Raw genomic sequence first — 23,251 nt, forward strand, 5'->3', positions numbered from 1 at the left:
CGATAAAATGCAGTTTACCTAGACGGACCGCGGACATCCGCAAGGGGACTCAGGACAGTCAAGATACATGGTCGGGGACCACACGATGTAGGCTTAAAACGTTACAGTGGCGCCCCTTTTTACAGTTTATTAGTCTAACGCGTATTTCGGATTTCAGTTGAACCAGAAAACGAGCGCTGTATTGAAATCTGCAGTGCAAAGTATTTTGTATGCTGGTCATTCCCATTCGATCACGCAGTGGACTAGAATAATGGGATACAGGAGCGTAGGCAATGCCCTATAACCCCTATCAATCTGAAACAGAGTAGTACTACAGCCTGTACCTCAGCTGCACCCCTTTCTTCGATAATGGCAGCTTCGTGTTGCTGTGCCCAAAGATGTTTTATTTAACCCTTCTCTCTGTCTGACGTAACAAAGATTCATTTTGTTGGGATAATTTGTGCCACCTCTGTAACGAGATAACGTAAAGGCCTTAGATCGGTTAAATTCAAGGGTATCGATAATTTGATTCGATAGAGAGCCAAAAGTGTTTGCCTTAAATACACGAGCTTACAACAGTGCACATTTTTTCCTTACCACGTGCCTGTCTCCCGATTTCTTTGATGTCGCATACAAGAAATATTTAAGCGCGGGATAAATCTTAATGGCGAAACGCGTGTGCATGTGTTGCAAACGTAGCCATTTATTGGGTCCGCCTTATTTTTGGGTCATTTTTAACTGTGTTTCAAGTTACTTCGGCAGCCCTCGTCCTGTTCTGATTCAGAACTAATGAATTATATCTGAACGGTTTAATCTTCTACTTCTTATTTCGGAGAAGCCGGAATAAAATCTGCGCCTGGAGATTGCCCATTATGATTGAAGTCTTGTCGTGTTTTTTCTTAGTCGCTCGAGATAAATAAATGCTGGGATAATATTTAAAGAATATAATTACCGATTCCTTTAAAATCTGGTCTTCTTAATAATCCTCCCACTGGACGCTACATAACATATGTGTCTGAAAATTCGTCTATAGTCAGAATTAAATTTTAAACAAAAATATTTTATACATTTTTATTAAACTCCTTGAATAGGCAGTTAGAATGATCGCAAGCCTCAGCATGCAAAGAACAAATAGTTAAGAAATTGAATATAACAGTTTCGTTCTCTAGAGTCTGATAGTCGCTCACCTAGTCAATAAATTACTAACCTTTTGTGGAAACGGAAGTTTCATTACCGTGATGACAAGAGTTCGCCTCTAGTTCCTGTTCTGAGCCAGATAAATCCAGTCCACGACGTCCTACCCAAATCTTAAGATAAATTTTAATATTATTTTTCATCTGCGTCTAGTTCTTCCATGTGGTTTCTTTACTTCAGATTGCAGACGAAAATTTTGTATACATTTCTTTCTTCCGCGGTCATGTCCTATCCACCTCATCTACTATAAAACACGTTTAGAAAATATGTGAACTTCAGCGAACTCTTCCATTCTTGTATACAGAGTTCATAAAACCTTTTTCGTCGTACGTGTAGATTGTGAACCGGGACATATTTATGACGCATACTGTAGCTTGTAGCTGCCGGTGTATTCATTATTACCGAAGAATCGTCTCAGTACTCTACTGGTATACCTTGCGTACACAAGCAAGTCGACATTTTGGCGGGATTCCAGAGCCCCCGTGGACTAAGAATATCTCTCATTTTAATCGGGGGGACGATCGTCAGTTGTCTCTCGCTACCGGTGTAAGTTGCGATGCTACAGCACATGTGCTATTGGAGACCGACCCAGCCCACACCCTTTGCAAGATAAACTGCGTCTGAAGAAAAACTAAAAGTTCTGATAGGCTGTTTGTACAAATGCGACATCACCATTTGTTTTCAACCCCCTCGCTTTTTTAGAAATACAGGATTTCACTTCAGGATTCTTCATTGGCACAAGTTTACATTAAATTCCAGACTTTCTTATAGTCAGTAACCCGGCGTGTGTCACTGTCTTACATTGACGATGTCAGCGTTTTTAATTAATAGGAAGATGCACCGGTCATTAAGAACTATGGACTGACTCTAGGGGCGGAGCTTTCATGTTAACCGTGTCAGCCACGTTATCTCGACTAACATTTCAAAAAACGAAAAATAAAAAGTCTTCTGTCTTACTTTTGTGGCTTACTAGTTCTGCATACGTTGGAACACGGTAGAACCGACCAGAAAAAATGATTCGATAGAAGCTTCAATCAGCTGGGGCCTCGCCGTCAGCATAAGAACCAACTACCTAACCAGCAACACCTAGCTGGCTAACGATGCTGATCTGTTCTGCTGTACTCCAGTGTATGGAGTACGAATGAACTATATTACTATGTAATTACAAGCCCTACAATTCGTCCGCTAATTTGTGGATGCCCCTTATATAGACTTAGTGCTATATGTATGTGCGTGAGTGCGTGTAGATGTTGAAACCGAGCAGTATTTTAAGATTTGTTTGGGAGATTTATGGTAAACTCCTATGGGGTCCAGATATTCACATATTCCTTACGGCTTCCGGAAGTCTTCAAGTTCAGATAAAGCATTAAGTGAGTAAAACTTTAAAATTTCATTTCATTTACCATCAGTTACAACATTTGTATTCCAAGTAAGGATGGGTACCATGGTAAAAAGATTGTAATTTTAGTTTTTCATGCAACGAAATGGACTTCAAATTATTTAAAACTTCTCTATTGCCTCGCGTTAAATAATTTCGGGTATAAATGTCTTAAAAGTCTTTACATAAAGACCAAAGGCGAAGAGCGTATAAGGAGTTTATTTTAGCTGTTTTTCACATTAAATGTTACATATTATTTGCTTCTTAGTTTCTTAACGGTATTTTTCAACTGCATACAATATACAGCGTTGGCTGAGGAGATTACTGTGTATTATATTGACGATATTAAAATAATCATAATCTCATTTAATATTGGTCTATTTTCCCTGTATTTACCTGGAAGGACTTTGTAAGAATAGCAAGCCTCCGTGCCGAGAATCGAACACGGTTACGCAGGAAGGTTCGTAACTATCCAGCCGCGACCATCAGTTAATGTTGCGTGTTATCTAACGAATAGAGGCTTCATGCAGCAGCTACATCCGAATTTTGGGGTCAGCCCTATTGAACCTACCCCATCCCTCGGGGAGGCACATCATACATCACCGTCAGATGGTTCGCAGTTTGGCCTGCTCTGCTTCATTGCAGTTAAAGCCCTAGCGACTAATGAGCACACATATCTCTTACTTTTCCTTGCAGCAGCAGAGGAAAAAGGAAAATAAAAACAGTGAAAAAATCGTAAATCCTCCGTCACTGAAATAATGTCCTGACTTCATTCTTGATGCTGTAAAAGTGTCACTGAAAGTTTTGTCCTGCTGCTAAGTTACAAACGAAGGTATAGAAACTTCTAAAACGAAACAAGGTTGAAGTATATATTATTAATTTGTCCACATGTTGAGAATTAAGATTTACGAAAACACGTTAATTCCATTGCAGCATTCTCAGTATACAACGCAGGAAAAAGAAATAAACGTAGGAACCCGCAAAGCAAACTCCAAATCTAAGAAACGGAAGCACCATCTGTTTTTCGGTTGCCTATTTTTGTAACGGTCGCTTTTACCAACATACACAAAAAAAATGAATGGCAGTGCTGTAATAATTTCTACAGTCCCCGTGGTATTCCATTTACAAAATCTTTATATGACATTACTTCACGAAATATCTGAACAAAATGTCTATAAGTGCAATACCTCTGCTGTTTATTAGTGCCGTCAGCAGAAAATTATGAACGCAAACAGAGTAGCGTTTGTAGCGTTGATTACGTATTGGTCTGACAACATTAGATTTCTGTCTGTCGAATGAAGCTCTGAGTAGGTCTGCTCCTTGCTAGACATGTTTCATTGAGTTCACGATGTTAACTCTGGAGATGCACCGGTGAACACCATAAAACCAGCCCATTACCACATATATCCATATAAATAGACGGTAGTAGAATTATCTCTTCCAGTCAACAGAACAATGTCAAACTGTCGTGTTATGTGTTGATGTACATACACATGTAAAAACACTAACAACAAAAAGAATCTTAAAACATGAGTATGAGCTAAGAACATAAGTGATAATAGTGAAGTGGTCTTTCCAGCTGTTCAGTAAACTTAAGGGCGACAGTAAATTTTTATAACGATTTTAAAGACTTTAATAAATTTAACAAATAATTGATGTTAATACAGTATAATATCTAATTATGTATCAAATGAACCTATTTAAGTAAGATCATATGAATAAAACATATGTTTTCATATTAAATAACGTTAATTAATTAAATACAAAATCTATCTAAATAGTTTCATCTAAAATGCTTATATGAATTACGAGCCTGCGCTCTGTATTAGTACAACATTAAAATTCTGGCTTGAAGAAACAAGTCGCCATAATACCAAACATTAATTCGCATTTGGAAAAAAAAAAAATTGTAGATGGTAATATTAAATGATTTTAAATGTTAACAATGAACAATTTACAATAAAATATCCCTATAAAATATAACACGACACTTTAGCTCAGACGTCTGATTAAAACAACTTATTACCTTCTTGCAAACGGGATTGTTTTTACACTTAAAACGTGACACAGGGTCTGATTTTCCTGTATTTTTATTTCAGACAATTTGCCGCACGTTTTTATGTATACGTTACGCTCTGAACTGCTGTATATGAGACTGTTCACGTTTATTTTCTTAAGAATATACGAATCTTCCCCAGCAGCTCTTAAAAACCTTTTTTGTCTTTTCTGTATGGGGCGTATTGTGTATCATTATAAACTCACTCTTCGTGTATATGAACTTCACGGCGATGACTGGATATGATGCATGGATTTTTGTGAATGGACCCCTCTTCCTCCTCCCTGCTGCTGGGATGATTATGATTCTTCATGAACAACAACAGAGAGACTTGATGGTGTCATGTTATAGTACACCGCGTTAACATGTGGAAGCCACATGCCTGCTTCCCCTAAGTGTGGGAGACTAGCAGCGATGCCGTATTACGTACATACCAGCAGGACTTCAAGAGTCACTGCATTAAATTTGTCGAGTTCTAGGCGACCAAGAATGAATGTCGCGGTCACTGTTGCCATTGCTCGCCGGTAGTTGGTGATCAGTGACTACTCTAGGGTTTGACCGTCCGAACACTGGGACAAGAGTTCGAATCTAGATCGGACCATGGATTTACGTTCACTGTATGTAATGACGTGTTGTCCTGTGTAGGAAGAGTGTTTGAGATGAAGTCAGTGTTCAGGAATTTCTTCCAAATACCCAAAAGAATGAATTGTTTTGTAAGTTAACTCTAAGTAGGAGCCAAACTACACATTCAAGATTTCTCGCGTTCGAATCTTGCCCAAAGTAACACCTCAAATAATGTCCGCTTTCCTTTCCAACAATCATTTTTCATGATCATGCTGCCGTATAAAGTGCGCATCGAACGTTTTGAAACAGGAAGCAAAGCTATGAAAGCTTCAAATCCTTTAAAAGTGTTTTAAAAAAGTTGCACGCCAAATGTTAACTGCCCCTCAATATGGGCTTCGATGCGGATTACCAATGTCTGCACATACGTCTCTATTAACTTGGCTTACGTGTTCAACAAAGTTTACACCTAGGACATCCACTACCTGAAGTACTTGGGCTACTCGTGTTTGAATGTTTTGGGTCAGATCATTAAAGAAATTCATGGTGCTTGTTAAAGTTCGATACTAAAAAATATAAGCAATAAGAAGATGGTTTTCTTATGGTTTATAGCAACGTGTAGTCTTGTAGAAGTTCGCAAACGTTTCAGAGGTTCCTGCTGCGTCCATCATCAGGGCGATCAGTAAGTAGTGCGCGAGAATCGGTTTCAGATATGTGGCCGAGTTGTCTTGCAAGGCTTACGCATAACCCAGAAGACAACCATCTCCAGATAGCCTTCTCTGATGCGGCGACTATATCACTAAGAGCCCGGGGGCATGGTGACTCGTCTCTAGCAAGATGTTCATTTTGTTGCCAAAATATAACACGCCTTCTTTTTCCAAGTGCAGTTTTTACTACTGTTTTCTACAAATAACGTAATATATGTTAGTTCTTAAAGAAAGTATAAGCTTATTTACGTGTTTTATATAATAAAACCGAATCTTGTATATATCAGTGTAAAGTGGGAGCTGATGGACATATTAGTCACTCCTGAAGATGTTTTACTGTTGAACACGAGTTTTATTACCCGTACGAAGACATCCGTGTTACTCCAATTTCGACGACTGTTAAATGTGACTTATTTACGAGTTTCCGTTTAACGTGGGCCTACATTATGATTATTTCGAGACTACGTTTGGAAAAGAAACGTAAATTCTAGTTTATATTATCATTGGGAAGAAATATGTTGCTATGATGTCACCGAATAGTTGTCTGTGACTGTGAAAACATGTTGTAAGAAGCCCAACGTTTTAATGTTTGTATTTTCAACTTAGGAAGAGGAGGGGATACGAATTGACATCAAGAATGAAATATGACCCCTTTTTTACATAATTTTGCGATAGAGTAAATGTGAAGTGTATGGCCGGATGTACAGTGACATGAAATGAAAAAAATAATTATAATTAGGCCTATTTATTTATTACAGTAGTAAATAAACTTTATATTTAGTGTTAATAAAAATATGAAGAGGCACAAAGTGTAAGTATATTACACAGTGGCATTTCCTGTTAGTTGTCTTGAGATAATCAGGAACACATGGGCGATTTACATGCAACGTCATCATAAAATACAAAGTAAATGGAAGATGTCTGTCAGCTACTAGTCATTTAAAAGTTACAATCTCTGTATTACCAAGAGAAGTCAGATTGACAATGAAAGAAAATGGGTGCCAGCGACGATTAAATCGATTCTCTGCGTGGTTGAAACTGTAACGATTTCATGTCCGTATAAGAACATCTGAACATGACTGTGACTCATTTGAGGAGGCACATAATTTGCACAATATTGTTCTTGCCGAACACCTAAAGTGTATATATGATTTGAGGTTTTCACAGCGGTTATGAAGATTTCTGTCTCCTGGGTTGCGCTGTGTAACAACCCAGAAGACAGAAATCTTCACCTAAAATGTAGTTTAATTTCGCTGATTGATTTTTGTAACTTTGCTCAAGGTGGGTGTATACTATGTTCGTAGTAAACTATTATCTAGATATCGGATGATCTATTAATTTTACCATTTTGTAATATGACACGGTAGAGTTTCTTAACTTGTGTATGCTGTCAGCCATGTCGACCAATATGCTTCTACTAGTGAGTGAATCATTGTACGCCGATGGTACTAAATAACAGTGCTTTATTGTCTTTTACTTTGTCCGATTTAATTAGTTCCGTTCAATTCAAATTCACCAAAGTTAATTACAATAAATTAATATATATACATGTATGGTGATGCATGAATGGACATTTATATATTGTTATAAATGAAGTATTAATTATAACGGATTGGATTTGTAATTATTTCGGATTTAAGTTGATCCATTAAAAATTGGAATTATAGAAACGTTATAGAAATGTATGATTACAATTGTCCATGATACTACTATTGAATTATTAGAGTGATTATTAATCAGTGGAAGTTAATTGATATTCTGTAGGTATAGGATAAAACTTAAAATAAGCCTTGTCGGAAAACAAAAGGCATGCAATAAACAAGAACGTGTATATCTAATTATGGGCTTTCCATCAATGGAAAATTCGTTTTCATTAACAGACAACGTTCAAGGAGAGATTTTTGCAGTCAAGTGAAGAGTTACTGTATTACATGAAGTAACAAGTCTTTGTTGATCGTATCGTGTGTATTTTATGTCCTGATTCTCACTTGTCTCCACATATTTTGATAGCGTCGGAAGTTTTCAGTTTTTTCATAAAATATAAAAGCGCTTCTGAATCATGCGGATAATGTGTGTGTTTATGTTAATAGAACAGAAACTGGAGCTTCTCAAACTCGTAAAGTCCGTTACTCCTCCACCCTAATAGCTCGACAGAATAACATGAAGAGATCTTCTCTTGTAAATTCACAACCTCTCTGAGTCACACTTTAATGCACAGCTTTAGTACATTTTACTGTCGCAGTTGCTTTGCATTCGGGAGGTTTCGGCTCGACTCGAAGGTATGCTATCCTGATTCTTTTATTTTTCTCATTCGGTGCACGAAACTTGGCGACAGTGCATTAAAATAGCCCACGACGGTTTTATTTAAGATATTTTAACGTTTATCATTCACAGTATAATTTTTTTTATCGCTGTGTAACAGAACCAGTTCAGAAAGCGTCTTTAACCGAAGGAATTGCTAATCCTTGTAAACACTTTAATGTTTATATAACAGCGGTGTGTGGCACAATCAAAGGAAATGTTACGAATCTCCACTTCAAGTTCATTTTAATAAGTGGTATTGAGAATATTCGTTGCCTAATTGTGCACGTAACACTGATGACTTTCACGTTTCTTGGTATTTAACGTAATCCGTATTCTATTCGGCTACAAATTGACGTAACATAAGATTCAAACAACGATAATATTGATCAAGCCGCATGCAGGTCGCCTACAGCGCGAGTGGTCGAGTTTGCGCCTAAAACATAGCGAAACGGAAATTCCTTACAGAGCCGCAAAGCCAGGTCACGAGCAGTAGGTTGCGTACGACTCACCACGTAATCTGTGTTTCCGCTTCTGCAGTTGGCTGCGCAGCCAACAATCTCCAGCTTGCCCGCCCCAGAGGCGCCTGAGCCGTCGTGCTGCGTCGCATCCTGAAGGAGATCCTCTAGGGATTCAATGTACTCGATGGCGTTCCTCAGGATCTCCACTTTGGGGAGTCGCTGGTTAGGGTTTGTACTCGTACGCCGTTTCAGCACCTCGAAAGCTTCGTTCACCTGGCAGATGTGATGAAATAACACGCAGTAAAATATCTGTTAGGATAAACCGGTTCTTTGGAAATGAGCGACTTAACTAAAAGTCCAAAATGTAAGTCCAGGACAGAAATTCTTTGCTTTTATAGATTGAAGATTCATCCCTGTGATCACTAAACGTCGCGGCTGAGTGTATAGCATTTCAGTTTCTTATTCGGGAGGTCCCTGGTTAAAATTTCGGACCGGATAGCGAATATCCTGATCGATTAATTTTTTGGTTGTATTCAGTCCCTGACGATCTTAAACATGGAAAGAAAATGAAGTTTCAGGATTTAAAACGAGAGGCTGAGAATAGGGAAAACTGGCGAACTCTTTTTGGGCAGAATAATGGACCTGTCGTCAGACAGAACACTAAATAATAATAATTCAATCCCTCCAGGCAAGGTTTTGGATAATAATGTCAGGGCTTTACCACGTCCTTTAATGTTTTTTTTAAATATTAATTAATTATCTCATCATCCAACTCTGTACAGTCTGGGTTTCTGACAGAGTCGTTAAACAAATCACAGATAAATAAATTTACCATGTTCACAGAAGCCAGTTAATTGGACCATATTCTGCCCACTCCGTTAATACACGTGTTAGCACTCTGATAACACAAATCATATTAGAGAATAAAACTTATCGAGCTTTTTATGTATACTGGTATCGGCCTATTTATAATGTTTATTTACGGCGAATAATGCGACTGATTGATGTATTTAGCTACAGGACTTTCTTCTCGAGGCTGATTGTCCAGTCTGTGATTTCATGTAAATATAAAATTGTTGCATAAGTAGCCTACTATACATAATTAACCTAAGTAGAGAGAGATGACTCTCTTCTGGGTTATTATGCCGTCGCCCTGACGATGGAGGCAGCGAGCAACTCAGAAGACAGTTTTCTTTTTTATCGCCGCCTTGAGAATATATAATTTCACAACCTAAGTGTTTATTAATGACTGAATTTTTATGTTTCATCCTTCTTTCTTTCTCTGTCTTTCATGAAGAAAAATCTGCCATTGAGTTTAAGAACTGTCATAAAACCGTGTAGGGCGCGCGGAGTTCCAACTCCACTCATTCTTGACCACGGCTCTAGATGTGGTTGGCGTCATGATCTGGCCGTTTTTTATCCCAGCAAAGGAATCTTCTGTTCCAATCGGATAAGATAAATTGCGTGGTATCCATATCCTTAACTTGACGTATTTTGTGGGAAAAAATAGTTGCCGTTGTAATTACAGCTGTCCAATTTGCAGCCAGTCTCTTAACCGACTGATCTATCCGCGTATCTTATGCCATTGCACAGAATGTTTAAGATTAACACGCTCTTTTATCGTGAGTTCCATGTACCTATATCCAGGACGGAGTCCAGACGTTAGAAAACATGAAGTAGACTGGCTGTCACCGAACTGCTTGTCAACATACATTCTCCTATACACAGGAGCAGAGAGAGATGAAAGCTGCGAAGTTTGTGTTGGGACGTTTCTCTGTCTCGCTTCTCTCCTATGTTGGTGGTGGTGGTGATGCCAGTAGCAGCCACTAAACCTGTCAGCAGGGTCCAACAATTAGCCTCATGTCAATCCGAAGCTCACGAACCGTGCTACCGGCCCAGCGCGGCTCGGCCCCAGCAAACAGACTTGAAACACGCTCCAGATGTACCCAGCTACCTCCTCCCAAAGACGTTTCGAGTGACTTCAGTAAATGCTTTCCTTGCTTCAAGTTAAGAGAGCTTGGAGAATCACCTTCCCGCAATGAATGCGGAATTGGAGACTGAATTCGATTCCTGGCAGAGGCGTCGGGATTTTTCGCTCAAATACGGCTCTGCTTCCTCCGACGTCATTCCATTGTCATTGTAACATCTCAGACGAAGTTATTCAGCGTCTGCAGTGCACACAGCGTCTTTAAGAGCATACCAAAAATCACGAAGTCCAACTTGAGTAGGTTTGAGTACGCGACATTGGTTCTGACTTGTGGTCTAGAATTTTCCGGTTCGATTCTCAGGCTGAAACTGTTTGTGATTTTCTCATTATCTCAGGTGAATGGAATGCTAACATTCGTAACCATCTCACATTTAATGCCATGCCAAATAACGCCTGCAGGTGAGTCAGCGTCATTGTATAGCCCAATTAATCACGAAGTGCATACCTTGCGCAGTCTTCTTCGTTCCCTCAACGTGGCTGCTTTTCTGCGGTCCACTGTGACCGTCTTCTTCTTGCACGCCTTGCACGCCCACAGCAGACAGCGACGCGGTCCATGGTGAGCAAGAGTACCTGGGTGGTCTCCCTCCGGGTAGGCTGCAGCGTCTGAGCCCCCCTGTAGGAGCGGCAGGGGTGCCAGGACGTGGGGAACGTGCTGGTCCTCCGATGATTCGGATTGACCCCCTTCTTCGTCATCGCCTTCCTCGTCGTCGTCTAGCTCCTGGTGCTGTCCGACACCTTCCTCGGGCGCAGGAGGCCTAGATTAAAGAAAATAATCATCCCACAATAATAGGCGGCCTCTTGTTGTGTCGGAGTTGAATCTGCGAATACTGATACCGGAAAATGAGTTAGTTATTTTAGTATTCGGAGGCAAAACTGGTCATTTTTCCTCCTGGGGTAAGTTAAAAGACTTTCAGGCTCCTCGCGTCTTTAATTCGTAGAACCACGAAACACATCTCAGACAGCAAGTTATTGTAATATATATTTTATTTTTCCCTTTTAACGTAACGTAAGACGATTTCTTTCGTGGCTTTTGTGGATGGACCAATGTATCATCTGCACACTTACCTGCCTCTGCCTTTCATAAATTTGTGATTTGGACCGAATTTGTTGGTTAAAATGTGTAGGCTTTTTGATTTCTGAGATGTGCTTTTATACCGACTACCAGACTTAAAATATTTGAGACAAAATTTTAGTTTAGTATTATATTTTTTGCGTTATGTTATGAATATTTGTCAAATACTACCGCAAAATTGCAGCAATGCAGCAATGCTGTATATCGTTCAATTTAGTTTCTGAAGGGCGAAGTTCTCTTACTTGTTAATAAAGGCTATTTTCAAAGTTTTTATAATAAGGAGACTAAATAATTTTTATTATGTCATGTCGTAACTCGAGTACTTTTCACACATGGCTACTGTAATTGTCTTGCGTATTTGATAAGAATCTGTTAATAATCCGTAGAATGAGTTTACGCTTCTCCGTCCACGCTCCTCGCTGGTGGTATTTAATGGTTTTGTCTTCATTCTTATCTGTAATGAGTCTTCCGCTCGCGCGTATGTGTAAACGATGTTACACTCAGGGTTTAGTACTACAGGTTACAAGAAGAATTGTTGTTTACAAACTAAAGGTTCTATTTTGAAGAGTTCTCACTTTCTAAACATTATGTTTCATATAAACCCGTAATGCTAGAAGAATTACGATTTACAGCCCTCCACATTACAGTTTCTTGATCACTGCAGTCTCTCACTAGACGCCAAATAACCCCAGCTATCGGCGTCGTAAAGTAGATAAAACTGTAATAATTAGTTGGCTGCAGTGAAGCCTATTAAAACAGAAATATAATTACACAGGAATTCTTCCTTTATCGGAAAATACGTGTCTGATCTCGCGCATATGGAGAAGAAACCTTTGCAGAAATACCTCTAATAAGGGTAAAAACATTAAATGCGGAAATAGAAAGAATTACTATAATTTAACTGAAGGTAATATTGTTTTATGTTCATTTAGTTTTGTTATATAAGTGATGTTTGGAATGTATCTGTCAAGGTATATATCATAAATGTGAAGAAGCTAAGTTTGACATGTAAAACAAAATATGAATACAGCATTTTAATGGAGTACCAGAGAAAGAAAATAAAAAAATAAAGAGAATACTAATGAAAGAAACAAAGAAGGAAAGCAGTGAATAAAGAAAAAGAGATGCATAAGGACTAAACAGAAGCAATTCTGAAACTGAAAACATGTTCAAGTTCCTGGCGTGTCAGTACAAGTTAATAAAATCGAAGGTGCAAGTGCACGCGACATTGTAGCTAGCCTACCTGTGAGTGAAGGAACTGACGTTGACATCGTCGTCTTCCAAATCCAAGATCTTGTTCTTCTTCCTGTGGTGACTGGTCACTTTCCGAGTGTTTCTACCCCCGACGCCGACCGCGGGCTCGCTCACGCAGCTGCCCGTGCTGCTACTGCGGTCGACGCCTGCCGGCGGCGATATGGACGGCTCGGGGCTGCTGGCGTGACCGCCGCAGTTGCGACCGAAGGGCGACGAGCGTCGGGGCGGAGGCAACCGGGAGTAACTGCATCTCGCCGGTGGCTGCTGCGGGTTGTCGTAAGGGACAGACGGCGAGGTTATCTGGTGCTGGTTGTACCGTGTTATCAGATGCTCCTCGTAATGCGGATACACGGTGCTGCTAGCGTCTACAGACAGCCTCGAACTATCTCTGTATGGGGGCACTAACTTCATAACGATGTTCTTGTCTTCACACTGACGCTCGAGACTGTTTGAGCGATAGAATGAATTGTCACTAAGCGTAGATAAGGAGTTTACGTTATCACAAGAAACTTCACTTTTACCGACATGCTTTCTTATTCTCTCCTGATTTCTTGGACATCCGATGTGGTCTTGAATATGCTGTTGGTAATGTAGTTGTTCATGGTATGTGTTTGTAGACGTCCCATTATTTTGCAAGCGCTGCGCGTACTCTGACAGATTCATTTTGTACCCTGAATGCGTAGTATTATTGCCACTAATTTGGCGATGAATGCAGTCAGTATTATCAGAACCATTGTTGTACCGACAGCTGTTATTGCACATGTCTGATGATATTAAAGAAGGCACGGGTACTTGATTTGCTGTTGTCGAAGTTATCATCATGGCCATCGTCATTTTTAAAACTAAAATTAAAATAACAGTTTACGTTTAAAATTTTGAATTACTGGCTATATGTATTCTAATATGTTAAAATTCCTATTTTATTCTATTTGTTATTAAAACTCGCTTATTTATTTCTTGCAATTTGTGCGCTTAATTTAACACATTATTTCTACACTGATGCATTTTCGGGCCTATGTGAAACACATAAATGTTTGGAAAGTGAAAACTCTTCAAAACTTCGCAAACTTTAGTTTGTAAACAATACACTTATAAAAATAATGACATTTCTTGCAATCTGTAGTTCTGAACCCTGAGTTTAATGTCATTCACACACACGCTCGCGGAAGACTAATTACCGATGACATGCAAGATAAAACAGACGCAGTAACACTTCTCAACGCGAAACTTTGCGACTCTCTCGTTCCGGTTGATGACAGCGGTTCCGGGGCGCGGGCAGCCTCCTCACCCTCCTAAGGCAACGACACTGATCTCAAGACTTACTCCAAAAAGCACGCGGCAGAACGCACGTTTACACACGCGAGCAGTTTTGCGTAATGTTGACTACGCATGCGTCAGAATAATAATAACCCACCCACAAGTTATCCGTAACCAATCGGATTTCACGTCGCATAAGTTAAGGTTAACATGATCCACGCCTCTCCACGGCGGATGCAGCCACTCTTTAACCAATTACCAAGTTTTGCTACAAAATTGATGGGATTGTTTTACAGGATGCAGAAGGAGAAGAAAACCACGACTGAGCTCATTCACTTTTAACTCCTCCCCCTATTCATCTTAGCTCCTAGAAGAAAGAGAAACGAGAGGTTGAAACATCAAAGAGTCCGAGTACGAAGATTTATGTCTTCTGGGTTGTTGCGCTGTGTAGTAGATTCATCGCCCTGATGACGGAGGCAGTATGACCTCAGAAACGTTGGTTAACATCTACCATACTACAAGGCGCAACAACCCAGAAGACGGAAATCTTCGTACTCACCGCTGTGAAAACCTCAAATCTTGCATCAAAGAGTTCATTGGTCACTCAGGGTTATGTCTAGCCGCCGTTGCAAAACAGACGCTTTGTCCTAGTCTCAGTTGTACATTAACTTGCATGGCGGTTTGTCAGCTTCTGTCAGTATCTGGAATACCCTGGTTGTGAACTAATGAACAAGTTGAAGCAGTCGGAGTTCCTTTCTGATGGTAATTGGAGATTCTCACGGCTACGGGAAGGAAGACTATTTATTGTCTTCTGGGTTCGTGCGCGTTGCAGTCTCGTAGAAATTTTCAGAAGTTTCAGGAGTGCTTACCGCCTTCATCATCAGGGTCAATTTCTTTGAGACTATACGATGCAAAAACCTAGACGAAAATCATATTCATGATCATATCAGTCCGAAATTACTGTTCTATAAATACTTTTAGCCGAAATTAATGTTGACTTGTATCGATCTAGTATAATATTTATTTTACGTGAAGCTGGAAACTAATTTATTTTATAAGTTTTCTCAAATACTTGTTATTTAAATCTTTCCACTTTAAAATCAGCTGGACATTTCGCTCGAGTTTTGGTTAGCAGTTCTTGAAAACCGGTCGCTTTTAAGGAAATGACAGTGTAACATAAAAATGGGTCTGCGAAAAACAAATAGATCTTCCTTAGTTTCAAACTAGATTGGAACGGCCTAGGACTGTACCCATTGGTGATCTTCGTTATCAACGTTGTTGAAACTTCGACTTGTATTACGAGAGAGGTAACGCAGTTGTCCCTTAGCTGTAGGGTTTTTTTGTCTACTGATCACACGTACTTAATATCACTGTTATGTCTGGCTGTTTTCTGAAATTCTTGAAATAATAAACGTAATTTTTTTAAAATTTTCTTTCCAAAGTCAGGTCACTGGAGCTACCTTTCTTCGTGATAATTATCGCTTCCGAACTCACTGAAACCTTTGATTCGCTTCCCGGTTTGCAAAGCTAGGACTAATTAAATGTTTAGAATTTTCCACCATCTTTTTCAGAACATACCTTCACCAATGTAACTAATAACAGAAACAAATTGGACACATATTCCATCGTATTTGGCATGTGTCTGCTAACTAATTAATTTTCAGGTGAGCAGATTACATCTTCTACTATATGATTCTTATTTGCATATCATAACATCTGTTTGTGTCCCTGCTTATATTTTGTTGATTTGATAAGTTTTATTTGTAATGTCACAACGTTTCGATGGCTGCATTCTTCTTTCGTTATCAGGTGAAAAAGGGGAAATATGAGAAAAAGCCTATCTGTTGGGGGCCTCTGGATGGACTGGCTTCAGGTCTAGACTGAACCAGAATCCAGCTTCCGAAACGACGTGACTGTATGATTTTAGACACTGGGAAAATTTCAGAAAAGTGTTTTTTTCTATAACTACGCACTCTGTGTCTATATCCGACTGCGGTTCAAGGAGCCTTATCGCTAGTTTTGAAAAGAGTTTAGAAAACATATGTCATGTGTCTTTGTATTTCGTGGTAAATTTTCTGCGTTCTCTGGATGTTCCCAAGTTTAATGATGACCGTAAAATTGGTTTCATTGGTGTTTGTGATATGGGCCGACCTCATTTCCTGTAGGGAAATCTCAGTGCAGGATCTTAAAAACAAACTGAGATTTGCACCTCGTATTCTTTTTAACTTAACGTTATTTCTTGTCATTTCTCAGCGGCGTTGTATAGCTTATACAGATAGTACAACGTCGTTAAATCAGCAAACAAGGAAGCATTCTGTTTTCTGAATAAAAGCTTTAGAAAATGTTTGCGATAGAGAAGCCAAAGGCTTCATTAGAGTTAGTGCCAAGAAGAAGTAAATAAATGTGTAAATTTAGAACCGAGGAGATAAAATTAGGTAATATTCTTATACTCCTCGTTTTAAGAAGTCTTAATTAACGAATACTTGCTGTAACGCACTTGAACAATTAATATTTGTTTTCCGGCTTGCGTAATAAATTTTTGCTATTAGAAAAGCATGCTAAACGAAAATGTGCCAAGCCGTATCTCGGAACCTCAGCCATTTTCTACCTGTGAATCATCGCAAGGCGACATCGACAGCTCCTCTCGATTATCTTTTTAAGATACATGTACACATCGAGTATACAGTTATACCTAATACCTGCAAGTTAATGCGTGTCCATACTGCCTCCTTCTTCAGGGCTAAAGTATGTAATGTTTCTCCGATCTGTTGGTATCTGCCTATAAGTCAATACAGCATTACAGACCAAAATACCAAAAACGACACATTCATTGTTAAATCTACAACTCATATAATGTTCAAACGCACTGTACTTATTGGATATCACTCCTCCCTCGTAAGCCCCACATACACGCAGTACTGTTGTGTTGAAGAAGTTGCCGCTCCTCAAGGCGTGTAGTACCCCTGCTCATTTAAAATCACTGCAGTTTATTCTGAAATCTGTAGTTAAGAAGTCTTTACTGAAAGTGCGTTAGATAAACGAATTATGGAAGACTGTATTTGCCATTTTGTCTGTTTGTCCAGTCGTCTGTTATTAACGTATTTAAGCTAATTTGGAGAACTAACACTTGCAGATCGATTTTAGTTTAATTTGTAACATTCATATTTATAAACAACTGTGTTACGATATAATTAAAATTATCAGTTTTAGAAACGTTTGTATTACGAATTATTGGTACACTGTACGTGGTGTAATAATAGATTATAATTAAAATCGGAAAACCTTATTTGAAACATGATTGAATACGGCCAACATGTAACTAAACACAAGTACAAATAATTTATGGCTTTATGCAATGTCATATCTGCACCATGATTAGTTTGGGAACAGTAGCTCTGTCACTACACGGTACAAAATCTTTCTTAAAACTGATAAGAAGCCTTTGTGAAATTGTTTACTTTTATACGAGAGGAACCAGAAGAGTCATTACCACGCTTACAGATGTCCTTGGAAATTAGAATGCAGTCTGTATTCACACATACTAATAAAGTAAAGCTGCCCCACTATACGCCACGTAGGCGCTTGGGGGGGGGGGTAGGAGTATAGCTTCTACTCATTCTTGACCTCGGCACTAGCACATACTAATTAGCCCTCAAAAGTGGTCTTTTTGTTTCAGGATTTACAATAAAAAATTCGTTGGCTTTGTATTGTTCATTTCCTTGTGCGTAATACCTGTACCATTTAAGTTACAAATAATGAAAATTAATTCCATTTATTATGCTCTGTGTGTGCTAAATTACAAATAGCATTAACCACTCTTTGCTGAAGGTCTGCCTTCGGATCATTAGGGGTTCGGTCAAGCCTGAGATTTGAATTTTTTTAAAAATTATTGTACATTTCCACTGAATTTACGCTTAGGAATATTGAGCAGGTACTTGCTTTGTATAAACATGAAGAGGAAACATATCGAGCCTGAAGTACGTGGAAAATCCGTAATTACAATCAAAGTTTGTGCTTTGAAATGTCTGCTCTCAATATTTAGTACTTGTTTTAACAGGCTTTTATCTATCGTGCAATTACCTTAATTACAAAATAATTTAGGATTTAAAGTAGTTTGATGTTTATCCGCTTGATGGCATCTTATATCTGTCACATTATCGTATCTTCCTCTGTATAGTTTCGCAGCATCCCGTTAGGTACCTCTAGTGGAGACTTTTACTTATATAGCATACATATGCCCCTAGTAGTTCGCCACTGCATCCCGCGAACCTGTTGCGGCTACCGAGAGGAAATTTGCTGTTCTCTATAACTATTTATTTCTTGTATTCATTTCTCTCGGATCGTACCAAATGAACTCGCTCTTTAATTATGTAGGGTGTGTAGAAAGAACGACTTCTGTCTTTTGTATTAAATACCTCTGCTTCTTAATACAATAAACTTGTAACTCGCTTCAAATGCTCACATGAGGTTTATATACAGAATAATATAATATTAATTAATAGGCTTAATTGTAAATATTATTTGTGAAGCGGTAACAGTGAGGCCTGTAACATAGGAAAGCACCAACAGATAAGAAAGAATACTTCTTCTTCTTCTTCTTCTTCTTCTTCTATGGCTCTCCGGTCCGTATTCGGTCCATGGCCTCCTCTTTGAGGTTTCGAAACATCTTCCTTTTTACGGTGCAAGGTTGTTAGCCAGTGTTGTAATTTTTATACGTTATCTTAGAAGCTTCTTCGAGAAAGCAATTTCCGCAACTTGACGCCTGTCTGATGCCTCTCACAGCTGCTGCCAATATGTAAAATTCAATTAATTTGTTTTCGAAGTAAGCGCAGTATCACATTATGCTCATGATGTGTTTTCCTTTCAGCCAATTTAGTTCCTTGACACTTTGACAGAATGAAAGGCAAGACCAGTTTAGTTATTTAGTAAGTCTATAGGACTATTTAAGATTATTTTCCATATCATTTTACACTTTTATGGCGAAAAATACACTTTTATTTCAGAATCTTTCAACTTCAACTACGGATCTTATTTGTCTCAGCTTGTCAGTTCCTTATAGACCTTATATATGGGGGATTCATCTTTGGTTAAAATTATTTGGATCACTGACTTTATAAGCATTTTGTGGTTCCTTTGGTTTTCATCACGATGTAGCGTGAATGAAGAATACCTCATGGGCCCATCCATGTATGTTCGTCAGTGGGCCTGATGATCATTGACTCTTTTAAAGCCTTTATTCGTATTATAGCACTTACTGTGAATTGTTAGTCCTTTTGTTATTTCCATCTTCATTGTCATCCTTATTTATTTCTATTGCACTGCTGTGTAATCACTACAGTGAGTAGAGCGTCGTAAAATGAACCGATAAGTACTTTACGTCCTTCTCCGTTCAATGTTAATTGTGTATTGATCATCACTCGTACTTCGTAGGTCTCGGATCTCGACCAATAAACGGCTGTCGTTACAGGTTTTTGTTATTTTCTCAACCTTTCCGGACGAATGCTGGAATAGTACATTAAAATGTACCACCACGTCTTTATTTTCGATTTTATTCTTTAAGTCACTATGCATCTTAAGTTACGAGGATGATTAAGCACAGTGACTGGAAAAAATTTCGTACATGTAAGATATTTACAACACGTGTTAACTTTAAAGGGCTCTAAATCAAAATAAACACCTTTCCGGACCATTATGTTTTTTTTTTCTTATTTACGGTCTTAAACATTTCCTCAAATTTATGAAAGGCAATATTGAGCCATCCTCTATTTTTCTTATCGTCTTCCTGAGGCGGTAGATTTTGTTTTGCGTGAAGAAATGTGAATGCCTGACTTAGGCCTACCTGTTTATATTTTGTTGGGACTTTATTCCTTTTACGTAAACTGAAGCTGTTCAAATGCTTTTAACAGCTATTTTACTCGAAATTCTGCCTTACATTTTGCTCGTTCTTTTATTTTTAATGGAGCTAAATGTATTCATACCAATTTGCTGGTCTTCTCTTGTAAGCTCTTGTATACTTTACAAAACCATAATTATCCATTGTCTTGAAAAGCACAGTTCGTATCATTTTAATTACTTATATACCGCGTTTTTCCTTGACGATGAGAAGCCATGTTCCACAATTAACAGAAATAAGATGGAAAATTTGCAGTTGTCTTAATTATTAGTAATTACAGTAACGCTGTGTTGGACGTCGTCCACTGGCTAAAGGTGTGCTTGATGCACACGACGTTTTAGTAGTTGGTTCTACTCTCGTTTTAGGTGATTGGTTGTTGTTACATTGGCACTTTATAATTTCATATGTTAAGTGCTGTCGCTGATGTTGAACAGTCTGTAAGCGCTTCGATTTTCCTGTGAAGTACGTATGACGTCACAGTATACTAGAAACATGCTTAAGATCGTACTGGACCAATATCGATTACTGTGTGGGAGAGAATACTTGTTCATGTCAGTTACAGTGATAATTAAAAAATTATGCATCTGCCCAGTTCATGGGAAGGTCATGACGCACTATTCGACACTGACGCGAATCGATCATGATTGTTTTTTTATAGATGGGGGGGAGTCATCAATAATGAAACAGGAACAATCTACTGCGGTTCAAAAATCGGGTTATTAACCTGACTTAATTAGCAACAGAGCTTAACTCCTGCATTCTGAACCTTCGTGCAATATAGCATTAGAGGAGAATGACATAATCTGTGGCCATTAAATGAAGACCTTGTTTTATTTATGAGGTATACATGCAGTTGTTTCAGCCATTATACTGTATGTATGGTTCTGAAACATGTACGTTACTAAGATGAGAGAATGTAGTTTATAAGGAACAAACCGTTTCAAATTAAAATTCTTGGATTAAAAGGTGGTTTCCTGCCTTCCTATTGTGATGACAGAGAATTTTGACAAAAGTTAAACAAGACGCATATAAAAAATGTTTGATAAGACGCCAAGGAACCTCGTCGTGCTCGTATTTTATAATGCTGTGTATTTAGAAAGTTATTAATGAGATTTAAAGTTTTCACGGAGCTGAAGATGTGGTACGGGTATCGACGTTTCGAAAGAGCATGCTGCCTATGTCTCTGGGTATGAACGTGAGAAATATGACATTATGAAAGTAGGACTTAAGCAAGTTAAATTGGATTCCTGAAAGTGTTGCTGGATGTAAAGCAGTTAAATATAAACAAAGATGTGCAATTTAAAAGAAATTAATTATTTTTTTATAAGCTATGCAAGTATAAGTATAGAGATAACGGAATTTGAAGAAATGTTGATACAAGAATTCATGAGTTATTTTTTCAGAATATTAACTTAGAACAAGAACAAATAACCTAAATTCGATATTTGGTTGACATGTCACATGTGTATGCAGAAATTATATTTGGCTATAGCATGAAACAATGTAAAATAAAAAATTATTGATTTTGAACATTTTGGACTGAATTGGTCTAGAATTGAAGACATTTTATAGTTTATATACGTAATATTATTGAACTTATCTTTTTATAACAAATGAGAATTTAATAATTAAATCAAAACTGATCGGAAATACATAATGATGTTTTTTAATATAATCTTGCGCGAAATAATTTATAATAAATATCTTCGTTGTTGTTGCTTTTACTTTTTAGAACACGCCAATTTTAGTGGCTAATCCAGGTTCTAGGAGTCAGGTCATGCGGAAATGCAGTTGGCTATTATTAAATCCCCCAACACTACTAATAAGTCTTACTTGTATACACATACATTTAATACATAGCGTAAAAGAATATTCACTACATAATTTAATTTTGTTTATATAAAGTAAATAGGCATATAAATAAAAATTAAGAAGATAGACAGTTCTTTGAAGAGTGGAAGTGAATAGTAACACATTCTGGCAAGCGACAGCTGTGAATTTCTAGTTGATGGTATGGGAAGACGCCTTCGTGTTGAGAGGAAGAATCGATTACACAAATTAATTCATGACGCCAGGAATTGAACGTGACACTTTCTGAAAGCTAAACTCAGAATTGGATTCAGAGAGAAAGACAGCATGATACTACACTCTATGCTCTGAGAGCCGAGGAATGAAAATGTTTCAATACAGCTAGCTAAAGGGAGATGCAAACAATACAGAATTCTTTTGAAAGTTTCTCTGCTTAGGTTCTGCAAATAGTAAATGTTTACTCTAGCAGATGTCAAGTGTTCTTTTATTTTCTGTCTGTATACCAATAGATGTTTGTACTAAAATCAAACTTCAAGAGTTGAAATCTGTACTTCAATCCCGAATACAAAAACATTCTAGCTACTTCGCATATCTCCCTACCCTTTGTTAATTCAAATTGTTTGTGGTGCTTGATAAATTTAAGTTTTGTGAATATATAAAATCATGCATTCACACAAACTGTTCACACTTGAAAAGACACTTAGTGCCAAACGCGTTTCGACGTCCCGTGATTTTATATAACAATACACTGCACGGTATGCAAAGTTTTAAGTTCTGTGAAGTTTCCATGAACATATGTGAGTTCCAACAAGAATCACACTGTTGTTAATATCGGTGAGTTCTGATGCCGTGTGGACTTGTAGGTAGATACAATGTTTCGGAAAAACGTACTGTCTCCATCTTCTGGGTTGATGATAGTAATTTTTTATCCGAACGCTAGTATCCAAGTACGAGTCTACACTGCATCATAACCCAGAAGAAAATGAGACATCTTCACCGCAGTGTAAGCCTGAAAGTTCTTACAGCGTTGTTAAATCACAATAGAAAGATATAAAACATGGTTCCTGTAGTCTAGATACGGCATCCTTATTCGGCCTGCAATACCCTTGTACTAGTTAAACTTTCGAATAATCCTAATAATATTTATAATTCAGCCTCTTCTTCAAAAAAGCAACGTCTCTCTATCACAAACCAATTGGTTAATAGATTTTAAGGATATTAACCACTGTTTATTCTGAGGAACATGAGAAGCCCGTAATAAAACTTTATAGACGAAATGCAGAGGTACTGAATGTTAAAAAAGGTGGTACATATATTTATCATTGTACGTTGAGGGGTTAGG

At 38.1% G+C, this 23,251-nt stretch overlaps 1 protein-coding gene across 2 annotated transcripts in view; it reads right to left on the reverse strand.

Moving 5' to 3' along the window:
• Positions 1–14,255, reverse strand: part of nau (myogenic-determination protein nautilus) — a 38,413-nt gene extending 24,158 nt beyond the window's left edge. For both annotated transcript variants that reach the window (XM_087351205.1, XM_087351206.1), the window contains exons 1-3: positions 12,940–14,255; positions 11,070–11,379; positions 8,689–8,910 (exon numbers count right to left, since the gene is read on the reverse strand). In XM_087351205.1, the coding sequence (XP_087207331.1) occupies positions 8,689–8,910; positions 11,070–11,379; positions 12,940–13,784 (1,377 nt within the window). In that variant the 5' untranslated portion in view covers positions 13,785–14,255. The remainder of the gene's footprint in view (positions 1–8,688; positions 8,911–11,069; positions 11,380–12,939) is intronic.
• Positions 14,256–23,251: the final 8,996 nt, after the last annotated feature.

This window comes from Zootermopsis nevadensis, unplaced genomic scaffold, assembly GCF_977971745.1.
Source record: "Zootermopsis nevadensis isolate Lab colony 2312 unplaced genomic scaffold, Znev_1.0 Znev_ptg000018l, whole genome shotgun sequence".
NCBI lineage: Eukaryota > Metazoa > Arthropoda > Insecta > Blattodea > Termopsidae > Zootermopsis > Zootermopsis nevadensis.